Raw genomic sequence first — 23,559 nt, 5'->3', positions numbered from 1 at the left:
CCTGCTGTAGTGAGAAAGCAGCCACAGGCATTATGGAAAGAAAGGAGCATGACTGTGTTTTAGTAAAACTTTATTTTCAAAAACAAGAGGTGGTCCAGATTTGGTCTGTACACTGTAGTTTGCTGACCCCTGGATAGGAAATTGGATGTATGACATATTTTTACAATTATAGTTAGGGTGTTCCTTCTCTATCCATTCTTCAGAAGTAATCACTGATGATGGTTTGTTGTGTATATTTCAAGGCCCTTTTCTGTATTTACCAATAACACCAAAGATATTTGCAGATCTGTTATATACATACAAATAAATGATATAACTTAGAATGCTTAAGATTTTCCATTTTCCTCCCTTCACAGATCTCTATGTTAGTACAGGTTGAGTATCTCTTACCCAAAATTCTTAGGATCAGAAGTGTTTCCAATTTCAGATATTTTTGGATTTTGGAACATTCGCATTACACGTACTTACTAGTTTAGCATCCCACATCCAGAAATCCAAAATGTTCCAATGAGCGTTTCCTTTGAGTGTTGTGTTGGCACTTATAAAGTTTTGGATTTTGGAGCATTCTGTATTTTCAGATTAGGGATGCTCAACCATAAACAGAGAGGTCTTCCTTCCTTATTCTTGGAATGTCTGTATTGGATGGGGATGTAATTTATTTGTTTCACCCTTTATGGGCATTTATAGTGTTTTTTATTTTGTATTACTATAGTGCAGCAGTGAGTGTCTTTGGAACATTTCTGTTGTGCATTTTATTATTTTTATTATGGATCCCTATAAATGAATTGCAAGTGTCTAAGGGTTCATGTGAAATTTTTATTTCAGTGAACGCCTATTTAAATTTTCTTTTTGGATTTTCTTATCTTTCAGGAGAACTCTCACCCTGTTCCTCAGCAGCCTTCCCAGCCAGTGAAAGATACAGTACAAGGTATACTGTTTTCTCAGTGTATATATTTATTCACTAGAATGACAAATTTATTTTTATTGCATGTATTTAAGCATCTGCTTACAGTTACAGACTACGGCTTTGTATGACTGTTGGCTAATAAAATATGTCCAAATACCATGGACACATTCCTGTAGGAATAGTCTCAAAATACTGCATTTTACAAAATGACTGGTCTGAAATCTTTAAAAAAAAAAAAAAAAAAAAACACTATCATGAAAGCCAGAGGAAAGGAAAAAGAAAAGAGGCAGTGGAACTGTTTTAGGTGAATGGAATTTAAGCATGACAGCTAAATGCATTCCATGATCCCTGCTTGGATCTTAAATTTAGGGGGAAAAAATACTAGAAAGGATATTACTAAGATGATTAGAGAAATCTGAAGAAGTGGTGTATGCTAGATAATATTGTATGAATGTTAAAAATATTTTGAGTGTAATAGTGGCATGGGGGTTATGGAGGAGAATGTCCTTGTTCTTAGGAGATACATGCTGACCTTTAGGAAGTGAACAGCTGCAATGTTTGCTATTTACTCTCTAGTGTTTAGGGGGAATATTGTACATAGAGAAGGAAGGAGAAAACAAATATTGACAGTTGGTGAACTTTAGTAATGGCCATATGTTTGATTTTATTATTATTTGAAACTTTCCGTAGACATTAAACTTTTCAAAACATTGGGAAAAATAGAAAATAACAAACCAAGTTTGGCTTTCAGGTCATAAATCAGTTTCACCAACAGCCTAAGTTAGGTAATAGGAACTCCTATAATGAAGATAGGGAAATAATTTTTAAAACTTTGGTATGTGTTATTGATGTCCTTGATATTAATGTTTATGTCATTGATGGGTAAACACAAGGGTTGCTCCCAGTTTGTGGACCCTAGATTATTTGGTTTGGGTTTAAATGATTAATCTTTGAAGAATTCACCCCTGGTGAATTTTTGAATCACTTCCACCAGGCTATCTTGCTTAAGATTAAGGTATCGTCTTGCTAGCTTTGCCAAGTATTTCTTGACTTTTCAGCTATTTTTTCTAACTTTGAGTCTAGATGATCAGAACTTTCATGCTTTGGAGTGAAGAAGAAAATTTAAAATGGCCCAGCAGCTTAGTAAAGTAGTCAGAAGAAGAAGAATGAAATCTGTAGAATTGAAAAGAACAGTTTCTCAATGCTGAGCTGAATATGCAGCAGCAAAAAGATCCAAAATGAGAAAAATAATCATAACATGGGATATAGTAAAAGGACCATGACCTATGTTAGCCATCCTCTTATTTATGAATTATGTTCATTTTACAATGCATCAAGCTTCTAACTTAATAAGTAGTGTGGGCCTTCCTCATGTTCCTGAAAAGTTAGATTTAAATTGAATTTGTAATAGAATGCTACAAACAACTGTATACCAACAAATTAGATAACCTAGATGGAATGGACAAACTCCTAGAAAGATACAAACTACTAAAAACAGACTCAAGAAGAAATAGAAAATCAGAATAGATCTATAACAAGTAAAAAGTTTGAATTAGTTATCAAAAACTACTCACAAAGAAATGCCCAGGACTAGAAGTTTTCACTGCTGGATTCTATCTAGCCTTTAAAAAAGAAAACAGCACTAGCATTTATTATGGTCAACTGATATTCAGGGTACCAAGACAATTTGATGGAGCGTGAAAAGTCTTTTGCACAAATGATGCTGTGAGACAACTGGTTATCCACATGCAAAAGAATGACATTGGACCCCTCCTACCTCATGCAAAATAATATATTAAAAAAATTTTTAATTCATAAAAGTAAATATTTTTTAATGCATTGTGGGAATATACTGTTTAAGAAAACCTTATTAGCAAATGTGACCATAGCAATAATTTCCTTAAGCAGCTTCTCTGTTTTGGTTATCTTTTCTCAGATATGGCATTTATTGATGATAATCTTTGGCTTTTTCTTTTTCTTTCTTTTTTATTTTTTGATGCTTTCAGAAATGACCAAAGTTCGAAGAAATCTTTTTAACCAGGAAATGCTTTCCCCTTCAAAGAGATCACTGAAGCGGGGGTTGCCTAGAAGCCATTCTGTGTCAGCTGTGGAAGGTCTGGAGGATAAACTTGCTAACTTCAAGAAGACCAAAGGTACTACACTTCAGAATAGCTAGGAAACAGGAAAGGGAGATTCTGTAAGATTTGTAGTGATATATCATCTTTCTTTCCTGATTTAGTAGTAATGTGAGCCTTCTTCCCTCTTTTCTCTTTCAGTCTAGCTAAAGGTTTGTCAATTTTGTTAATCTCTCTCTCTCTTTTTTTTTTTTTTTTTGAGACAAGGTCTCACTCTATCACCCAGGCTGGAGTGCAGTGGCGCAATCTTGGCTCACTGCAGCCTCCACCTCCCAGGCTCAAGTGATTCTCCCACCTCAGCCTCCTAAGTAGCTGAGACTACAGGAGTACACCACCACACCCAGCTAATTTTTTGTATTTGTTTTCGTAGAGATGGGTTATCATGTTGACAGGCTGGTCTCAAACTCCTGAAGCGATCTGCTCTCCTCGACCTCCCAAAGTTGCTGGAATTATAGGCATGAGCAAGCACACCCAGTGAATTTTGTTAATCTTTTCAAAGAATTTACTTTGGTTTATTGATTTTTCTCTATTGGTTCTTCTTTTTTTTGAGACAGAGTATCAGTCACCCTGTGTCCTGGGCTGGAGTGCAGTGATGCAATCTCGGCTTGCAGTAACGTCCGCCTCCTAGGTTCAAGCGCATCTCCTGCCTCAGCTTCCCCAGTAGCTGGAATTATAGTTGTGTGCCACTTTGCCTGGCTAATTTTTGTATTTTTAGTAGAGACAGGGTTTTACCATGGTGTCCAGGATAGTGTCCAACTCCTGACCTCAAGTGATACCTGCCTTAGCCTCCCAAAGTGCTCAGATTACAGGGTGAGCCACTGCATTTGGCCTCTATTGGTTTTCTAATCTCAGTTTCATTTATTTTCTTCCCTCTATTGGCTTTGATTTTTGTTTGCTCATTTTCTACTTTTTTAAGGTAAAGTTTAAGCTATTTATTTGAGATCTTTTTTAATAAAGCACTGCTTTAGACATATCCTATAAATTTTGATATTTTTGTTTTCATTATCTCAAAATACTTTCTAATTTCCCTTGTAATTTCTGCTTTGATCCATTGACTATTTAGGAGTGCATTAATTTCCACGTATGTGTACTTCCCAAATTCTCTTCTCTATTGTTTCTAGTTTCATTCTATTGTTGTAAAATATACGTTGTGTGATTTCAGTCTTTTTAAACTTGAGACTTACTTTATGGCTTAACATTTGGTCTACCCTAGAGAACGTTCAATGTGTGCTTGAGAAGATGATGAAGGGTTCTATAGATGTGTGTTAGATCTAGTTGATTTGCGGTATTATTCAAGTCTTCTGTTTCCTTGTTGAGCTTCTGTTTGTTTATTCATTATTTAAAATGGCATATTAAAGTCTCCAGCTATTGTTGAATTATTTATTTCTCACTTCAGTTCTGTCAGTTTCTGCTTCACGTATTTTGAGACTCTGTTTTTAGGTATATATATTAATAATTATTATGTTTTCTTGATCAGTTGAACTTCGTATCAATAGGTAATGTACTTTGTCTTTTGTAACCTTTCTTGGCTTACAATCTGTTTTCTCTAACAATAATATACCTCTCTACCCACCAGCTCTTTGCATAGGATATCTTTCACTGTCCCTTTACTTTCAACCTTAGTGTCTTTGTATCTAAATTAAATCTCTTATAGACCTTATATAGTTGGATCATGTTTTTTAAATCTATTCTGCCTATCTCTGCTTTTCAATTGCAGTGCTTTACTCCACTTCTATGAATGTAATTACTAATGAGGAACAACTGTCATTTTCTGTGTTTTATACGTTTTTGTTTCTCAATTCCTGTTTTTTGTATTTAGCTAATTTTTTGTACTGTACCAGTTTAATTCCCTTCTTTTTGTGTGTGTGTATTTTTTTTTTTTTTTAGACGGAGTTTCGCTCTTGTTACCCAGGCTGGAGTGCAATGGCGCGATCTCGGCTCACCGCAACCTCCGCCTCCTGGGTTCAGGCAATTCTCCTGCCTCAGCCTCCTGAGTAGCTGGGATTACAGGCACGCGCCACTATGCCCAGCTAATTTTTTGTATTTTTAGTAGAGATGGGGTTTCACCATGTTGACCAGGATGGTCTCGATCTCTTGACCTCGTGATCCACCCACCTCAGCCTCCGAAAGTGCTGGGATTACAGGCTTGAGCCACTGCGCCCGGCCTGTGTGTGTGTATTTTTAAGTTATTTTCTCAGTGGTTCCCTTGGAGATCACAATTAGCATCTTAAGCTTAAAACAACCTGGCTTTATGAATAAAGCCAACCTCATTTCAATAATATACACTCTGTTACTATATATTTCTGTCTCTTCTTCATATTGTTGTAGACTGCAGCTTTATACCTTGTGTTTCTGTTAATACAGACTTAAATTATATAGGATAAAAAGAACCAAAATTGCCATAATGCTGGCTTTTATATTTATGTAGTTACCTTTACCATTGTTATTTCTTCTCATGGCTTTGACTTATTGTCTAGTGCTTTTCATTTTAGCTTTTCTTTTATAGGGTAGGTCTACTGAGCATGAACTCCCTCAGCTTTTATCTATTTGGAAATGTCTTACTTTCTACTTTATTCCTTAAGGACTTACAATTTTTGGTTGACAGTTTTTTTCCCCCCCTTTCAGTACTTCAAATGTGACATCCACTGCTTTTTGGTCTCCCAGATTTCTGATGAGAAATCAACTATTAATCTTAGTAAGCTGCTTCTCTATTGCTGCTTCCCAGATTTTCTCTTCGTCTTTGGGTTTCGACACTTTGACTATAACGTGTCTGAGTGTGATTTTCTTTTGAGTTTATTCTGCTTGGAGTTCATGGAACTTTTTTGGAAGTGTATGTTCATGTCTTCATCAGATTTTGGAAGCTTTTAACTATTATTCAGAAAATTTTTTGCCACGTTTGGACTCATCTCCTCCTTGGACTCCTGTGACATATGTGTTGGTACACTTGATGGTGTCCTACAGGTCCCTCAAACTTTGTTCATTTTTTTTTTTTAATTCTTTTTTCTTTCTGCTCAGGCTAGATAATTTCAATTACCTATCTTCAAGTTCACTGATTCTTCTGCCAGCTCAAATCTGTGATTGATCTCTTCCAGTTAATTTTTTCATTTCTGTTATTGTAATTTTCAGTTCCAGAATATCTATTGGATTTTTTTTTTTTTTTTGGAGACAGAGTCTCGCTCTATCACCAGGCTGGAGTGCAGTGGCGCGATCCTGGCTCACTGCAACTTCCATTTTTCGGTTTCAAGCAATTCTCCTGCCTCAGCCTCCCGAGTAGCTGGGACAACAGGCACGCACCACCACACCCAGCTAATTTTTTGTACTTTTAGTAGAGATGGGGTTTCACCATGTTGGCCAGGATGGTCTCGATATCTTGACGTTGTGATCCGCCTGCCTTGGCCTCCCAAAGTGCTGGATTATAGGCTTGAGCCACCACGCCTGGCCTTGATTCTTTTTTATAATTTCTGTTGTTTTATTGATATTCTCATTTTGTTCATACATTATTTTCCTCATTTCCATTCATTTCTTATATATGGTTTAAGTTAGCTCATTGGGCATATTTAGAAAAGTTGATTGAACATCTTTGACTAGTAATTCCAATGTCTTGACTTCCTCAGGGATGGTTTCTGCCAAATTACCTTTTCTGGTAAATAGGCCATATGTTTCCTTATATATTTTGTAATCTTTTGTTGAGGACTAGTTACTACGGATATTATAATGTGGTAACTGCATGGAGGTCAGATTCTCTAACCTCTCAAGGATTCCCGTTATTTGCTTATTAAGGGCTTCAGCTATTCATGTGTGCCTTTTCCAAACTATTTGTGTAAAGTATGTATTCCTTGTTGTGTGTAGTCACTGAAGTTTCTGTCTATTATCTCTGTGGTCAGACAATGACCTGAGAAGGATTTCTTTAAATGTCTGATTCAAAAAAGGTCGGCAGGCGGGGAAGGTGTGTCTGTCCCTTGATCTTCTGGTATTCGGGAGAAATCTACTGTAGCCTAAGAGAGCTGAAACCAAGGCAGTGTCTGCAGTGGTCCTACAAGAATCTGCCTGACTGACCAAATCATGCAACCCCCAATTTTTGGAGGTAATGTAGTTTGTCTTTTGTAACCTTTCTTGGCTTACAACCTTGTCCTCACTGTCTGCCCTAGCACCAGCCAGCTGCTCCTGGAATGTGGGCTGCTATCCCAATAGCTACAGCAGGGCTGAGAAAAGGAAAATGGTAGCTAGTTCATGCACATCATTCCCTTCCTAAATATCAGCAGCCTCTCCCATCATCAAGCACTTCCCAGTGCTCAGACAAGTTCCCAGGTTCCAAAATAGTGGATTCTGATCTTTTTTTCTAGTTTACTGGTTATTTTGGTAGAGGGACTGACACCCCAGAGCTTTGTTCTCCATCATGTTGCATAACCTGACTCCCCTTGGAGATTACAATTAAGGTATTAACTTATAACAGCCTAGTTCTCATTGATACCAATTTAACTTTGCTGGTTTATAAAAACTTGGCTATTGTATGGTTCTAACTATCCTTAGTTCTAGATTGTCATGCAAATTACATTTCTAGACATTGTATGCCCATCAACAGTGATTTATAATCATTGCTTTATCTTTTAAATCACAGGGGGGAATGTTTACAACTAAAAAACACTTTTATACTGTCATATAAGTTTACCAGTGCTGTTTAACTCTTTATGTGGATTTGAGTTACCCTAGTGCCCTTTCTTATCAGCCCACAGGACTCCTTTTAGTATTAATTACAGGGTACATCTGCTAATGCCAAATTCTGTTTTATTTTGTTTCAATCTGGGAATATGCTGATTTTGCCTTCATTTTTGAACAATCATTTTATTAAATATAGAATTCCTGTTGACAGTCTTTTTTCCCTCGGCATTTTGAATATGTCATCACTGCCTTTTGTCCTTTGTTTGTGATGAGAAACCAGCTACTAATCTCATCAAGGATCTATACACAATGAGAAGCTGCTCTCTGCCTTCTTTTGAGATCCTCTCTTTTTCACTTTTGATTGATTATGATTTGTCTGAGTTTGGATCTCTTTTACTTTATTCTACTTGTATTGAGTTTCTTAGATGTGTAGTGTCTTTCATCAAATTTGGGTCATTTTTAGCCAATATTTATTCAAATATTCTTTTTGCCTCTTCCTCTTTATCCTTTCCTTCTGGGACTCCCAGTATGTGTATGTTGTGCTTGATGCTGTCACAAGTATCTGAAGCTCTGGTCATTTTTCTTCATTCTTTTGTCTTTATCTTTCTTAGACTGAATCATCTCAATTAACTTGTCTTCAAATTTCTTGACTCTTTCTTCTGCCATCTCAAATCTGTTGAGGTCCTGTGATGAACTTTTCATTTTAGCTACACTTCTTAAATCTAGAATTTCTATTTGCTTTTTTTTTTTTTAAATGATTTCCATCTGTTGATAATCTCTGGCAAGTCATTGGAGTCATGTTTTAGATCTTTAGATATGGTTTTCTTTAGTTCTTTTTTTTTTTTCATTCAAAGCTACTGAAGATCAATTCTTTAGTTCTTAGAACATATTTAAAACAGCTGATTTAAAGTCTTGTTCTAGTAAGTCCAATGTCTGGACTTTCTCAGGGACAGATTCTGTTGGCTGATTTTTTCCCCCCTGGGTATGGCCGTACTTTTTTGTTTCTTTACATGACTCATAATTTTGTTGACAACTGAATTTTATAGGGGGCAGGGGGTAGATGGAGTCTTGCTCTGTCACGCAGGCTGGAGTGCAGTGGTACAGTCTTGGCTTACTATAGCCTCAACCTCCCAGGCTTAAGCAATCCTCCCACCCACCTTGGCCTCCCAAGTAGCTAGCTGGACTACAGGCATGCCCCACCACTCCTGGCTAATTTTTGTATTTTCTTTGTAAAGATGGGGTTTCACCACTTTAGCCAGGCTGGTCTTGAACTCCTGGGCTAAAGCAATCTGCCTGCCTCAGCCTCCCAAAGTGTTGGAATTACAGGCATGAGCCACTGCATCCAGCATAGACAGTTTAAACAACATAATGAGGCAGCTGTAACAATCAGACCCACCCCACCCCTCCCAGAATTTATTGTTTTTGTTAAGTGACTTTTCTGAACTAATTCTTGAAATTTTGTATTATTTGTCACATGTGGCCACTGAACCCTCTGCTCAGTTGTCTTAGTGATCAGCTAATGACTGGACAGAGATTTCCTTAAATGCCTGGAACCCCTAAGTTTCATAGCCCCTGCTGAGGGGCTCTGTGTTTGTTGGGTCATGCCTTCAGCACTCAGACAGGCAGTTTAGAATTCCACTTCACTTTCTGTTTTGCCAGAGCCTCTAGGTTAGCCGTAGGTGACAGCTTACAGGCTTCTCAAGTCTATCCTTGGCACATGCACAGTACTACATGCATATGGACTTTTGGATGCCTAAGAATGTGTCAGAGGTTTGCAAAGTTCCCTATGATGTCTCATTCCCCAGTTTTCCCAGTTAAACTTTTGGTCAGCTTATTATTGCATCAAATGTTACCACTGCCTCAGGCAGCTGGGACATTTAACAATTGCTGCTGAAGGTTTTCAGTAAATGCTGTCAGGGAAAAAGGTGTTTTACACTGGATGAGTTCTCAGACAAGCCTTGATTTGACCAGGATTCTCCAGGGAGCTGCCAGACAGGTTAATGGATGACAGTGATCTGAGAATGGAACTTTCAAGGAGCTCCAGCCCATTCTGCCCTGCCCAGAGGGTGCTGGCTCTTGGTTTTCACTGTGATTATGGGCTGTTGGTTTTTAAAGCTACCCTAGGGCTGGGGGAAGGGGTAGGGGCCAAGGTAAGTTAAAGCTTCCTGAGATTCAGCCATTTTTCTTGAACAAATACGCCTTAGATTGTTGCAAAACTTTAGTTAATGTCCAGAGTTCTGGAAAAGTTGATTTTTAACCATTTTTCCCAGTGATCTCTGTTCCTTTATGGAGGAGAGTGTTCAGCGGTCCTTACCTCACCACTCTTACTGGCATCACTCCTCTTTTCTAGTAATTTTAAGCTCGCTTTCAATCAGTCCTCCCATAAGTAGCTTGGCTACCTACTCTACTGAGAAATTTTGTGCCACCTAGGTTTACCTTAATAATTAACATTTATGTGGCATATCAGCATTTTTATGTATTTCATTTAATGATAAATACTGGAACCACCAACTAGGTATTAGTCTTAACAGGTGAGCAGTTTTCACTTTTTCAGGAGTGCTTATTAAATTGTATATTTAAATTGCCCTTTTGTTGTTGTTGTTTTTTGAGATGGAGTCTTCCTCTGTCACCCAGACTGGAGTGCAGTGGCATGATCTTGGCTCACTGCAACCTCCGCCTCCTGGGTTCAAACAATTTTCCTGCCTCAGCCTCCCAAGTAGCTGGACTTACAGGCATGCACCACCATGCCTGGCTAATTTTTGTACACTTAGTAGAGATAGGGTTTCACCATGTTGACCAGGCTGGTCTTGAACTCCTGACCTCAAGTGATCCACCCTCCTCAGCCTCCCAAATTCTGGGATTACAGGCGTGAGCCACCATGCCCAGCCTATATTTACATTGTCTTATGTCATTTTTTAATCTCTAATAGTGCTGACAGACTGTTCTGTCATGTTGAGTGGAGTCCGATAAGCACAGAACTTAGCCCAAAGACCATTAAGATCCTCTCTAGCTTGGTAATAAGCCATACAGAAGTTCAGACTGCTCCCTTACCCTTATTGCTGCTTCTTGATGAGGTTAAATGACATTTAAGATTTAAGCTGTTTTTACATTTTAGGTTATCACAGACTGCTGACAAAGAGTGTGGCCGAGACTCCAGTGCATAAGCAGATCTCCAAAAGGCTGCTGCATAGACAAATCAAGGGCAGGTGAGTGACATCCCCGTCCAGGCTTGTTCACACCCACACCTCCTCAAAGACACCTGTGGGCCACTACTTGCCTTCTCTTGATCTTCGTGACTTAAATCTTAACTCTCTTGCTTAAAACCAAGAGCATTCTATAAACTCTCCAAGGGAAGAGGAGAATCATATAAAATGTACACTTGTCTGGCCTCAATTATTTTGAGATTGATCTATGTTGTTGCATGCAGTAATTCACTCTTTTTTTTTTTTTTTTTGCTGATAAGTATTACATGGAATGGATACTCCACCGTTTTTAAATCCATTCATCTGTTAACATGGGGAAGGTGAAGTCTGCGACCCCAACTCGCCCTTTGCTAACAGCTGTGGGTGGGGCTGCAGTTTTCTTCTGCGGCGATTGGTTGGAATAGGGCAGTTATTGTCTGAACGTTTTCTGTCTTGCTTTGCTTCCCTTTCCTGGTTTTTTGGCTTGAGAGTTCTCCTTCCTTAGGACATTTCTGCTCCTGGTATATCTGGGTTGTCAGCTTCTCCGGCACCCAACCTGGCAGTGTAGGCAGCAGTCAGAAAACAGGGAGCTCACTGCCCTCCTCAGGTCTGAAGGTCCCCAGCCAGGCTGCCTCTGCCTTTCAGAGTTATCTTCTGCTCATTTTATAGATAATGTCACAGGATTTTAGCTCAATTTCAAGGGTAATAGAAGCACACCTACTTTTTGTCAAGAATCTATCCTGACATTATTTGTATTTGGATTTTACATACGTGTGAAGTTTATAAGGTAAATTGCAAAAAGTGAAATTGGTAGGTCAGAGGCATATATATTTTCAATTAATTTTTCTACAAAGTCTTTGACATTTTGGCTGAAATGAAGGCTCAACAGAAACTTGAATGTTGCTACTCATTACTGTGATAGTCTGATATTTTGGTATAATTTTTTTAATACATGAATGGAATTTGTAATTCTGATGTTGTAAAATTGCTTTCCCCAAAAAAAAAAAAAAATTTCTAACCATCTCACCTTTTTTTTTTTTTTTTTTTGAGTCAGAGTCTCACTCTGTTGCCCAGGCTGGAGTCCAGTGACACAATCTCAGCCCACTGCAAACTCTGCCTCCTGAGTAGTTGGGGCTACAGGTGTATGCCACTGCACCCAGCTAATTTTTTTTTTCTTTTTTGAGATGGAGTCTCACTCTGTTGCCAGGCTGGAGTGCAGTGGTGTGATCTCTGCTCGTCGCAACCTCCACCTCCCAGTTTCAAGCAATTCTTCTGCTTCAGCCTCCTGAGTAGCTGGGACTACAGGCATGTGCCATCACACCAGCTAATTTTTGTGTTTTTAGTAGAGACAGGGTTTCACCACGTTGGCCAGACTGGTTTTGAACTCCTGACTTCAAGTGATCCACCTGCCTCAGCCTCCCAAAGTGCTGGGATTACAGGCGGGAGCCACCATGGCTGGCCTCCCTCTTGAACAATAATCATGTATGAGAGTGCTTACCAGCACTGGTGTTATCAGACCCTGTGATCTTGTGAAATAAGCTGCTTCTCTCTTTAATGAGTGTGAATTACAGATGATATGGAATAATCCTTGTGCATGTGGTTCCTCAAGGTCCTCTGATCCTGGTCCTGATATTGGTGTTGTTGAAGAGTCCCCTGAAAAAGGAAATGGTGAGTGTTACCTCTTTTTGTTTTTAATGCAATACCCAGCTTCTATGAAAACCTTTCTGGATGTATTGTTACTTGGCATATCCTAAGATATTTTACAGAAATTGTGCTGGCTCTGAGTCCACAATGCGGCTCAGTATTTTTGTGTTTTTAGTAGAGTCGGGGTTTCACTATGTTGGCCAAGCTGGTCTCAAACTCCTGACCTTGTAATCTGCCTTGGCCTCCCAAAGTGCTGGAATTACAAGTGTGAGCCACTGCGCCCAGCCACACCATTCTTACGGTGGCAGTGAATGAGACTTCTGAAGGTGATAGTCTAGTGGGTCAGTGTTTTTTTAATACCTTGTTAGGACCATATATCAAACCCCTCTTAGTTTTTTAAGAGACACTTCAGAAGTCTCTTAAAGCCAATAGCTTGTTGAATTTCCATCTTATATATGGTATTATATAAATTTTGCCCATTTTTGACAACATGGGAAAATATCAAGCTTGTAGTTCTCTTTGGTTACTTACTGTGGTTCTGATTTTACAGAAATAAGCTTGAGACGAAGTCCTCGAATCAAGCAGTTGTCATTTAACAGGACACATTCTGCTTCCTTCTATTCTATGTCTCAGCCGAAGTCTCGAAGTGTGCAAAGAGTCCACTCATTCCAGGAAGATAATTCAGGTAACATACAGGCCCCTGTGCCTTCACAAGTCCGTGCTGATTTGGTGGGAAGTCTTTTTTGGGAAACGAAGCATGAAATTTGACATCTTCTTTCTTGACATTGGAGAATTAGGATAGGGATGTATAGTTGAGGTTCAGGGTAATGACTAGATGAACAGTCCATGGCCTTTATACTCAGTCATCCCTCAAACTCCTATAGCTGGTCATCCATGCTATTGTTATAGGGAGCTCATTCATTCAAGAGGAAGCTACCCATAATTTCCCATATGAACAGATCCTACACGTCAGTATCTTAGGTGGAAGGTGATATCTGTGTTTATATTCTTCATTCTTCTGTCCATGGTTAGCTTGCTAATAGATGTGTGTTTATTATTTTATCTTTTTTTGAGACAAAGTCTCACTCTGTCACCCAAGCTGGAGTTCAGTGGTGCAGACACAGCTCACTGTAGCCTCAACCTCCCAGGCTCAGGTGATCCTCCCACCTTAGCCTCCCAGGTAGCTGGGACTGCAGGCGTGTACCAACACACCCATCTAATTTTTTGTGGTTTTTTGGTGGTGGTTTTTTTTTTTTTTTTTTGAGATGGAGTCTTGCTCTGTCATCCAGTGGCACAATCTTGGCTCACTGCAACCTCCACCTCCCAAGTTCAAGTGATTTTCCTGCCTCAGCCTCCCGAGTAGCTGGGATTACAGGTGTGTGCCACCACACCCGGCTGATTTTTGTATTTTAGTAGAGACGGATTTCACTACGTCGGCCATGCTGGTTTTGAACTCCTGACCTTGTGATCCACTTGCCTCAGCCTCCCAGAGTGCTGGAATTACAGGCGTGAGCCACCACGCTCAGCCATTTTTTGTGTTTTTAGTAAAGACTGGTTTCACTGTGTTGCCTAGGCTGGTCTCGATCTGCTGGGCTCGAGTGATTCACCTGCCTCAGCCTCCCAAAGTGCTGGGATTGCAAGTATGAGCCACCAGCCAGATATGTGTTTTTATATTTAAATTTACAAATTAAATTATTTCAGTTGCCTACATTTTCTAACATAGGAGCTGGGGTGAATATGAAGTCTTATTAAAATTTCAAAAGGCAGCAGTTACTGCAGTTGCTGCCATAATTAGGTGGGATTTTCCTCTGAGTTGCTCTAAAAAATTATTGCCGCCTTATTAGAACTGGCTGTTTTTATAGTACTGGATGAACAGGAGTTGAGAAAGAATTAAATGTTGTTGCTGTTTTTGACTTGCAGACCAAAGAGAAAATTCTCTAGTCCAAAGTATTCAATCTCCTAAGAGTTTTCTTTTCGGGGCAGTGTCTGAGATGATCAGCCCCTCAGAAAAGGGTTCAGCTCGAATGAAAAGGCGTTCAAGAAGCACACTGGGTTCAGAGATACCTGCAGCTTACCAGGTATAAAGTTTCTGTGACGTTTGAAATAGAACAATCTCCTGGAAAACAGAGACACGGCCAAGGAACTCAAGAGTTCATTAGGGAAGAGAAAGCGGGTGATCTCTAGATTTGAGGTGATTGGGTGGAGCCATATGAATGATTATTAGACATGTGGGAACTTGAAGCAGCAGGTTTGACTGAAGCCATGGTAGGGGAGGAGACAGAGATGATCTCATCTGTTCTCTTGGTTTCATCTACCGTTTATATTGTATACTACACAGATGTCTTTCTGGAGTCTGACACTCATCTTTTCCATTTGATTGCTTACTCGATCCAGTCACCACCATTAGAAACCTGGGAGTCCTCCTTCGCCCTCTCCTCAGCCACAGCCATTCAGTCGAGTCTTGCCCATTTTATTTACAAACGGACTTTTTTTTTTTTTTTAATAAGACAGAGTCTCACTCTTTTGCACAGGCTAGAGTGCAGTGGCGCAATCTGGGCTCACTGCAACCTCCGTCTCCCAGTTCAAGCGATTCCCCTGCTTTAGCCTCCCAAGTAGCTGGGATTACAGGCATCCACCACAATGCCCAGCTAATTTTTGTACTTTTAGTAGAGATAGGGTTTCGCCATGTTGGCCAGGCTGGTCTCAAACTCCTGACCTCAAGTCATCTGCCCGGCCTACAAACTGACTCTTGTACCCACCCTCTCTTCTCCCTCCCTGCAATTCCTACCCTAGTTTAGGTCTACCTAGAATACTTCAACAGGCTTTTCCCTCTCAAAGGGAAATCCTCCACCCAGAGGTCAGAGTGATCTTTCTGAAATATTCCTCTCAGTTTGCTTAAAATGTTCACTTTGCTTAAAGTTCTATAGACTCCCTGTCTAGTAAAGCAAGTTTTTTTAATCTTTTCCTAAATGGAACTCTTGCCTTCAAAAATAATCACCTTTGTTTGGAAACCCAATAAATTGCTTGGAGGTTGGGAAGGACATGGAGCTCTGGAGAAAGTTTTGAAAACCATAGATCTACATGACCAAGATCAGTCTCCTCCCCCTGGCAGGCAGGGTCCTCCGTGGTCTGGTCCCTCTGGCCTCAGCCCTTACTCCTCCCTGCCCTCCACCGTCCCAGCATCATCAGGCTGGGTGCTGTCCTGCACAGCTGCTGCATTTCACTTCCATGCCTTTGCTGGTATTGTTCCTATGCCTAAAGCCCGCCTCACCCCAACGTTTCCCACGTTTGCCTTCCCCTGCTGATAACCATGCTTGAAGACCTGACCCGGCTGGGTTAGGCAGCCCTCCTTTGCGCTCTGTGATGCCCCTTGCATGTCCCTGTCACTGCACCGGCCACACTGTATTTTCTTCACCTCTGTATGCCCTGCTGAACAGGAAATGCCAGCTAGACTGGGAGTCCCCTGATAGGATCAAGGAAGGCTGTAGGAAAGATAAGCGTTCATCTCCTTACCTGTTGGAGTTTTTCACCACATTTTTTTTGCAGGAAGGCAGGGAAATTTTTTGTTGGGGAGTATCTTTTCTGAGACATTATCTTTGCTGCTGCACCTTCTATATCCGCATATTCCATGTCCCCACCACACAGTGCCTGGTGCATAGCAGGTGTTGAGTAAGCACATGTTGAATGAGGGTGAGCAGCAGATGAAGTGGCTCCTGGAGGCTGCTTTAGGCAAAGATCTGAAATAGCTGCCTCATTTGAAGAGAAGGAAGAGCTCGAGAATAGCTGCAGTGGTAGAATGATTCCATTAGAGGCAAAAAGAATGGTTTAGCAATATGTAGATGATTCACACTATTTGTTCTTAGGACAAACGAAACTTGGATAGTGTTTGGTCCTAGAAAAAGTGGACAAGTAAAATCTGAGTCATGTATCAGAGAGGGAAACGGATCACTATTTGAGATTTCCATCTTTAGATCATGCTTTTGGCGACTATAAATCTCCCATTTGGTCTTAGAGATTACTAAAACACTTCAGAGATCATGAGTTATAATAATCAAGCACTGAAATAAGCATTTCTCTTTTCAGACTCCCAAGAAGAGTCACCAGAAATCTCTCAGCTTTGCTCAAACTTCACCAAGAAGTTTCTCTCATACACTACAAACTCCGTCGTATATTCCAGAAAGGCCGCAGAAGTCCCCTGCAAAAATGACCCCTACAAAGCAAGTAAGGACTTTAAAGGAGTCCTTAAAAGACTCCTCCTCACACATTTGTGAGTCACCATTGGATTCAAAAATCACTCCTCAAAAACAATGCACCCAGGCAGGAGAAAGCACTTTTCTTGAAACAAAGACACCAAGAACTCCTAAGAGGCAAGGTACTTGGTTTTCACCAAATTGTATTTGGCCACATTCAGTGGATTCCAGTCCAGAAAGCCCCTCCTGTCCAGCACCCCCAACGTCATCCACTGCCCAGCCCAGGAGAGAGTATCTCAGTCCCTTCAGAGACCCTCTCAGAACACCCCCGAGAGCAGCAGCCTTCATGGGCACGCCTCAGAATCAAAAACACCAACAGCCCCATGTCCCCAGAGCTGCTTGGGCAGAGGCACCAGCCCAGAAACTGGAGAATAAAGCTATCAAAACTCCAAAAAGACCAGGGAATTCAACTATGTATTCTACCCCACCTATTACACCAAAGAAACTATTTACCACTCCTTTATGTGATATTTCCAAGAAGAGTCCAGTTGGGAAATCTAAAACAGAGTCTCCTTCCCCAGGAGAACTGGATAGGAAAGAGCCCCAGATGTCACCCAGTGTAGCTGCATCTCTCTCCTGCCCTGTTCTCTCAACGCCCCTTAGACGCTCACAGAGCGCTACATTGGACACCATCCCTCCTCCGCCCCCTTGTAAAGCTGGGAAGTGGTGTAGAAAGATCTCTGATCCCAGAAGCAGTATCCTGGAGTGTCAGTCCGATGCCTCTGCTACTCCTGGGGTTGGCACAGCTGACAGCCCAGCTGCCACCACAGACTCTAGAGATGACCAGAAGCAACTGAACCTCTCTCCTCAGTCTCCTTCTGAAAAACGGAGCTACCCAGGCCCTGGTCTCAGGAGTGACTGGCATGCATCCTCTCCTTTGCTCATTACAAGCAACACAGAGCATCTCACTCTCCTCAGTGAAGCCGAACGTCATGACAGGGGTAACTTGAAAAGTAACGTCTCATCGGTGGAAGAGGGTGAGGGGCTAAGGACAGCAGATGCTGAGGAGAAGTCTTCTCTGTCTCACCCTGGGATTCCCCCATCTCCTCCTTCCTGTGGGCCCGGCTCTCCTCTGACACCTTCCTGTACCTCTGATGACCTGCGCTGTACCACGGACAGGAGACAGTGCCAGGCTTCGGCACAGCTAAACAACCTGCCGGTGTCAAATTGGCATTCCACAGCCTCTGCCAGCCCACAGACCTACGAGGTTGAGCTGCAGATGCAAGCTTCTGGCCTTCCTAAACTTCGCATTAAAAAGATAGACCCCAGTTCTGTGTTAGAGGCTGAGCCCCTCAGTAAGGAGGAGAGCTCTTTGGGAGAGGAGAGCGTCCTCCCTGTTCTCAGCGTGCCCAGGGCCAGCAGGTCCTCAGGCAAACCTGAACCCACCTATGTGTTACCCCCCTGCCTCCGCCTCTCCCACAGCACACCTGGCAAGAGCAGGGGGCAAACCTACATCTGCCAGGCCTGCACCCCCACCCATGGCCCTTCTAGTTCCCCATCTCCATTTCAAACAGATGGGGTTCCCTGGACACCATCCCCCAAGCACAGTGGGAAGACAACTCCAGACATAATTAAAGACTGGCCCAGGAGGAAGAGAGCGGGGGGCTGCAGCACTGGGTCCTCTTCTGGGAGGGGCGAGGTTGGAGCAGACCTTCCTGGGAGCCTGTCACTGCTGGAGCCAGAGGGCAAGGAGCACAGCCTTGAACTCAGCATCCACCAGATGCCCATCTTTGAGGATTTCGAGCTCGAGGGAGTGTGCCAGCTGCCAGACCATTCACCTCCCAGGAACAGCGTACCTAAGGCTGAGGAAGCCTCCTCCTGGGGACAGTTTGGGTTGAGTTCCAGGAAGAGAGTCCTGTTGGCCAAGGAAGATGATGACCATGGAGCCAAAAGGATCTGTGACCTGAGAGAAGATTCAGAAGTCAGTACAAGTAAAGAGAGGTCTCCAAGTCAGAGTGCATGGCAGCTAGCCTCCATGGGAGATGACGAGGTGTTTGTTTCTGGTGAGTTTGTTTTTGAAACCCACTTGCCACAGGGTTTCTTTGGGCAGAGTGCTTGGCAGGGAGGCCCTTGGGGTTGCTTCCTGGGAGGCCTGGGCTTCCTGGTTGGGAGTCTGGGGGTGTTGCTCTGACCAGGTGGGATCTCTTTAGGCTCCACCCCACCTCCCGGCTGTGCCCTGAGGAGCTGCCTCTCTGCCAGTGCCCTCCAGACTCTGACCCAGTCTCCGTTGCTGTTCCAGGGGAAAACAACTTCCTCTCAGAGCCAAGACCCCAGAGGTAATGTTTGTTGATGGTCTAGGATCCTTTCCTGTAGGAGAGAGACTCCCTGATGTTTGTCAGGCAGCTAGATTCTGGAGGAGCCCCAGGGGAATGCTGAGTGTGGGATAGGCAACTTTGTGCCTAGTGTTGTGTGCCCTTCCCAGAGAAACTCCACATTAGAACTTGTGTGTGCGTATGTGTGAACAGAAGCCCCTCAAAAATCCTACTATAACGCTTTGGCCCTCCTGAAGATGGTGACAGTCGTAGGCTTGCTGCAACATACTGCTCATCTGCAGTGTAAGAATCTGAATTAGGAAGGTGTTCTGAGTAGCACGAGGGATAGGCCTGTTTATACCCTGTTCTCCACAGTGGGTTTATCCCCATGCTTTGTACGTGCGGTGGGACACAGTACTGACTCTAGCCGTAATCAGCCTTCCCGTTCTAAATCCTATTCCCAAAAGAAGAGGATTTGGCCTATTAACTGTTCCTGGTTAGCAGTGTTGCTTTCTGCTGCTAGAATCGAAGGGGGAATGTAGCAGGTGGGGGCTTTCGGTGGTTCAGTTCCCTCAAGACTGTGACATAAATCATGCAAAACAGCATAACCCGCGATCTGAGACCTGGAAAAATGTACAGAGATTAACCTGAGGGAATTCAAACACAGACACTGCATTTTCAGAGCTGCTGCTTACTGCCAGCACAGTACAAGCTGTTAAGGGCAGGGGCCTTCTAAAAAATGTAGGTGCCATTTCTGCAGGATGAGCGAACCTCCAAGGAGTGATGATTTTCTTAAAGTCTGTTTTTGTGTGTACCCTCTGCGATTTAAGCCCATTTTTTTTGGTTCAGTCCTCAGTGACTCCTGCATGCTAAGCCTTTCTGCCTTCTTCTAGATGAGGATGTAGATGTATTTCCCGCCACGGCCCAAGACTCTCCCTTCAGTCGCGCGTTCTCCAGGAGGCGCCCCATCAGCAGAACGTACACACGGAAGAAGCTCCTGGGACCCTGGCTGGAGGACTTATAGCCATAAACACTACTGAGCCCAAAAGGTAAAGGAGTCAGCTAGGACCCTGTGGGCATAAAGAAGCTGGGGGCCTGGTTCCAAGTCTCTCTTGCCATGGTCAGCGTACAGACTGCCATTAGAATAGGTTTTCTAATTTCCCTCATATATCCAGTCCATCTCCTGGCCCTGACCCTTGGTGGGAAGGTTGCGCAGGAGGAGGTGGATAGCAATGTAGCTGGTGCGAGAACTCAGGCAGCCTGGAAGCAGCCAGACAAGGGATCCCATTGTATGGAGCCCCACCCCAACTATGACCTTGGCAAGTCAAGAGGCCACTGCCTCATGCCACGGAGAAAGGAGCCCTGCCTGGGGTAAAGTTGGGCTGCTGCGGCACAGGCAGCACTTTGTAAACTGTGAAGCCACGTACGTGAAACTCAAGTGCATTGGGCAGCAGAAGCCATTTTTGCCTTCGCTGTGTAACCATAAAATCACCTCTAGCGACTAAGCACTCAGTACATTTGTGTTGAATGTTGGGCCTGAGGTGAACTGTGACCATGGTCCAGCTCAAGCGGCTTCTACAGCAGCCACATTTCCAAGAGTCAGCCAGTTCATGACACAGGTCTTGCCCGTTCCTAGGGAGAAGACCATCCCCTAGCTCACTGTTTCCACCGGGAGTGCCCCTCAGACCCGTTGGACAGGCCTGCCACCATGTCGTGGCTAACACTAAGGGCTGACTCCGAATTGTCTGTCTCCAGAAAGCCTTCCAGCCTGTTGTGCTCCCAAATCTGATTTCTCTTACTGTCTCCCATTTGTCCCTTCAGAGATTTTATTAGTTTTTTTAAGATCCTAAAAACATGCTAAGAAGTCTCCCAGTTTCCCCTATACACATAAAACCATTTAAACCACAACCTGGTGGTCACCGACCCTTTGTGACAATTCTTGGCTGAACCCCAGGCACATCTGTTTACACCTGAAACCAGGATCGTCCTGAGACTCGAGCAAGTCAGAAGACGGCAGTTGGGTGCCACAGTTTCAAGGAAATACGCAGCAGGAATTTGCATCTTTCTGAAATGTGAGTCCAGTTCTTTCAGGCTACGGCCCAAATTTGTTAATCCTAACGAGTATAGAGATCAGGGCCTGGATTTAGAGTGTGTGGTAAGGACTGTCCTTCACAGAAGCAAATCAGGCAGCTGCCCCTTTCAGCAGGATCGGAGTCTCCCTCCAAGGCAGGGTCTGCCCCCAGGGCTACAAGGGGTTTTTCCGGACGTCAATCATTCCCGGGCTGGCTCGTCGCAGTTCCCGCCGGGGTTTGGACAAAGGCCCAAAGTTCCAGGGCAGGCCTGCTTCACCCATGGGCATCACTCGCCCCAGCAGGGGCTCAGCTGCCTCCCGCTGCCTCAGCTCCTCGGAGGACCCCTGCTCCTCGCCACCCAGGCTCGAGCGTTTCCAGGTCAAGGGTAATGGAGCATGGATCAAGTCCCGCATCTCTTCCCGGGTACGGGGGGCCCCCTCAGTGAGGGGGGACAGCTGGAGAAGCTCGGGCGCTGGGTGCAGCTCCTCCTCATTTCCGGGAGCCTGTCTGCCCTCCGAGCCCAGGCTCCTCTTCTCCCCACCTGCATGGAGTGGAGAATAGTGTGTCCTCGTTGCAAGGTTCTTGGAACTGACTGCACCAGGACTACAGCATGGTGACCCCTGCAACCCACACATATACCTCCAGATGGCCTCCTGGAGCCAGAAAGTCTGATAACAACCACAAAAGGAGAATAGCGAGCTCCTGCAGTGCCTGATTAACCAACTTTGTGACATTCGGCCATTGCTTCTGCCTCAACTGATAAGCCAACCTTGTGACACGCCCCACCCCCCAGCCCAGCTTGAAAAAATTGCCCTGAACTGTAACTTTCCACTGCCTACCCCAAACCTATAAAACCAACTCCTATTCCACTGCCCTCTGCTGACTGTTTTTGGACTCAGCCCGCCCGCACTTACTTGGGTGAATAAACAGCTTTGTTGCTCACACCAAGGCTGTTTAGGTGGTCTTTTCACTCAGAGTGCACTTCACTTAACATTTGGTGCCGAAATCTGGGACGGGGTACTCCATTGAGACCAACCCTCTGACCCTGGTCTTCCTCTATGAAGACACCCACCTGTGACCTCAGCGCATCAGACTAGCCCGACACCCCTCTCGCCACCTTCAGATCAGGTAAGCATCTCTCCCTCTCTCTTTCCCTTTAAATCTTCCTAAATAGAGAAAAAGGAGATAACTCTCTCCCTTTCTCTTTCTCCCTTTAAATCCTCCTAACCAGAGACAAAGGAGACCCTCCTTATCTGCATGCTCAAAAACTCCAACGTTGGTCATGGACTCATGAAGACAGTCTTCCCTTGGTGTCTGGTCACTTGTGGGGATGCCTGCCTTGATCACTCACCTATGTTACAGCCCAGGACTCATGGATGCCTCAATGAAAATCCTGGTAGCTGCTCTCATTCTCCTCGTCTCTACTTCTCTCCTTAAAACTTACTTCCTTCACTATGGGCAATATTCCGCCCTCTATTCCTCAGTCTTCACCTCTAGCCTGAGTCCTAAGAAACCTGAAACTTCCACTGTTGCCTGATCTGAAACCTAAACTTCTTCTCATTTTTCTCTGTAATATGGCCTGGCCTGAATACAAATTAGACAATGGTTCCAAATGGCCAGAAAATGGCACTTTCAATTTCTCTATTCTGTCAGACCTAGACAATTTTTGTCACCGAATGGGCAAATGGTCTGAGGTGCTGGACGTCCAGGCATTTTTTACACTCCAATCCCTCCCTAATCTCTGCTCTCAATGCAACCCGTCCCAAATTTTCCTTCTCTCCCTTCCATCCACCCTTCCTGCCTCTGCGGGCAACCCAGAATCCTCCTTGTCCATCGACCGTTCCGACCTTTCTTCTCCCTGCCTATGCAAACCATACCGCAATCCAGGCCCTACCCCTCACCCAGAGTCTCCCACTTCCTCTGCCCACAACCCACCTCCTTATTTCCCTCCTATCTCCTCCCCACCTCATACCCAGTCCAGCTTACAGTTCAGTCCCCACAGCTAACTCTTCTTCTGCCCCTGCCCAACAATTCCCACTTCAAGAGGTGGCTGGAGCCGAAGGCATAGTTAGGGTGCACGTTCCTTTCTCTTTATCTGACCTTTCCCAAATCAGCCAACGGTTAGGCTTTTTCATCAGATCCTCCTAAGTATATACAAGAGTTCCAATACTTAACCCAGTCCTTTAATCTCACCTGGAGCAACTTAAATGTCATCCTTACTTCTCTCACCCCTCAAGAACGCTTAATCTGCATTTTATCAGCCCCTGACATTACAAAAAAGCTACAGAAATTAAAATCAGGCCCTCAAACCCCACAGCAGGAATTAACCTCACGTTCAGGCTGTTCAATAATAGGGAAGAAGCTGCCCGGCTGCAGCATATCTCAGAACTACAGATGCTTACCTTTGCTGTAAGACAAACCCCAGCCACACTATGGGCTCACAAAGACTTCAAAGCGC

At 43.4% G+C, this 23,559-nt stretch overlaps 2 protein-coding genes and 1 long non-coding RNA gene across 6 annotated transcripts in view; 1 reads left to right on the top strand and 2 right to left on the bottom strand.

The window, feature by feature from the left end:
* TICRR (TOPBP1 interacting checkpoint and replication regulator) overlaps positions 1-22,045 on the top strand; it is a 51,647-nt gene extending 29,602 nt beyond the window's left edge. For all 4 annotated transcript variants that reach the window (XM_021674354.2, XM_021674353.2, XM_021674355.2 and 1 more), the window contains exons 14-23: positions 871-928; positions 2,914-3,060; positions 10,817-10,907; positions 12,493-12,551; positions 13,078-13,212; positions 14,448-14,605; positions 16,611-18,780; positions 18,928-19,053; positions 19,923-20,078; positions 20,984-22,045. In XM_021674354.2, the coding sequence (XP_021530029.2) occupies positions 871-928; positions 2,914-3,060; positions 10,817-10,907; positions 12,493-12,551; positions 13,078-13,212; positions 14,448-14,605; positions 16,611-18,780; positions 18,928-19,053; positions 19,923-20,053 (3,075 nt within the window). In that variant the 3' untranslated portion in view covers positions 20,054-20,078; positions 20,984-22,045. The remainder of the gene's footprint in view (positions 1-870; positions 929-2,913; positions 3,061-10,816; positions 10,908-12,492; positions 12,552-13,077; positions 13,213-14,447; positions 14,606-16,610; positions 18,781-18,927; positions 19,054-19,922; positions 20,079-20,983) is intronic.
* On the bottom strand, positions 932-13,042 carry LOC110569025 (uncharacterized). The gene is made up of 2 exons (XR_002479165.2): positions 12,382-13,042; positions 932-3,079 (listed from the first exon to the last, which is right to left on the bottom strand). It is a non-coding gene; the product is annotated as an uncharacterized LOC110569025 (long non-coding RNA).
* KIF7 (kinesin family member 7) overlaps positions 18,615-23,559 on the bottom strand; it is a 27,094-nt gene continuing 22,149 nt past the window's right edge. The window contains exon 18 of the mRNA XM_021674356.2: positions 18,615-21,642. Coding sequence (XP_021530031.2) covers positions 21,275-21,642 — 368 coding nt within the window. The 3' untranslated portion in view covers positions 18,615-21,274. The remainder of the gene's footprint in view (positions 21,643-23,559) is intronic.

This window comes from Aotus nancymaae, unplaced genomic scaffold (genome assembly GCF_030222135.1).
Source record: "Aotus nancymaae isolate 86718 unplaced genomic scaffold, 86718_ANA_hifiasm-v0.15.2.pri h1tg000014l, whole genome shotgun sequence".
Taxonomy (NCBI): domain Eukaryota; kingdom Metazoa; phylum Chordata; class Mammalia; order Primates; family Aotidae; genus Aotus; species Aotus nancymaae.
Note: the sequence above shows the minus strand (reverse complement) of the source record. Positions and strands in the feature narration are given on the sequence as shown.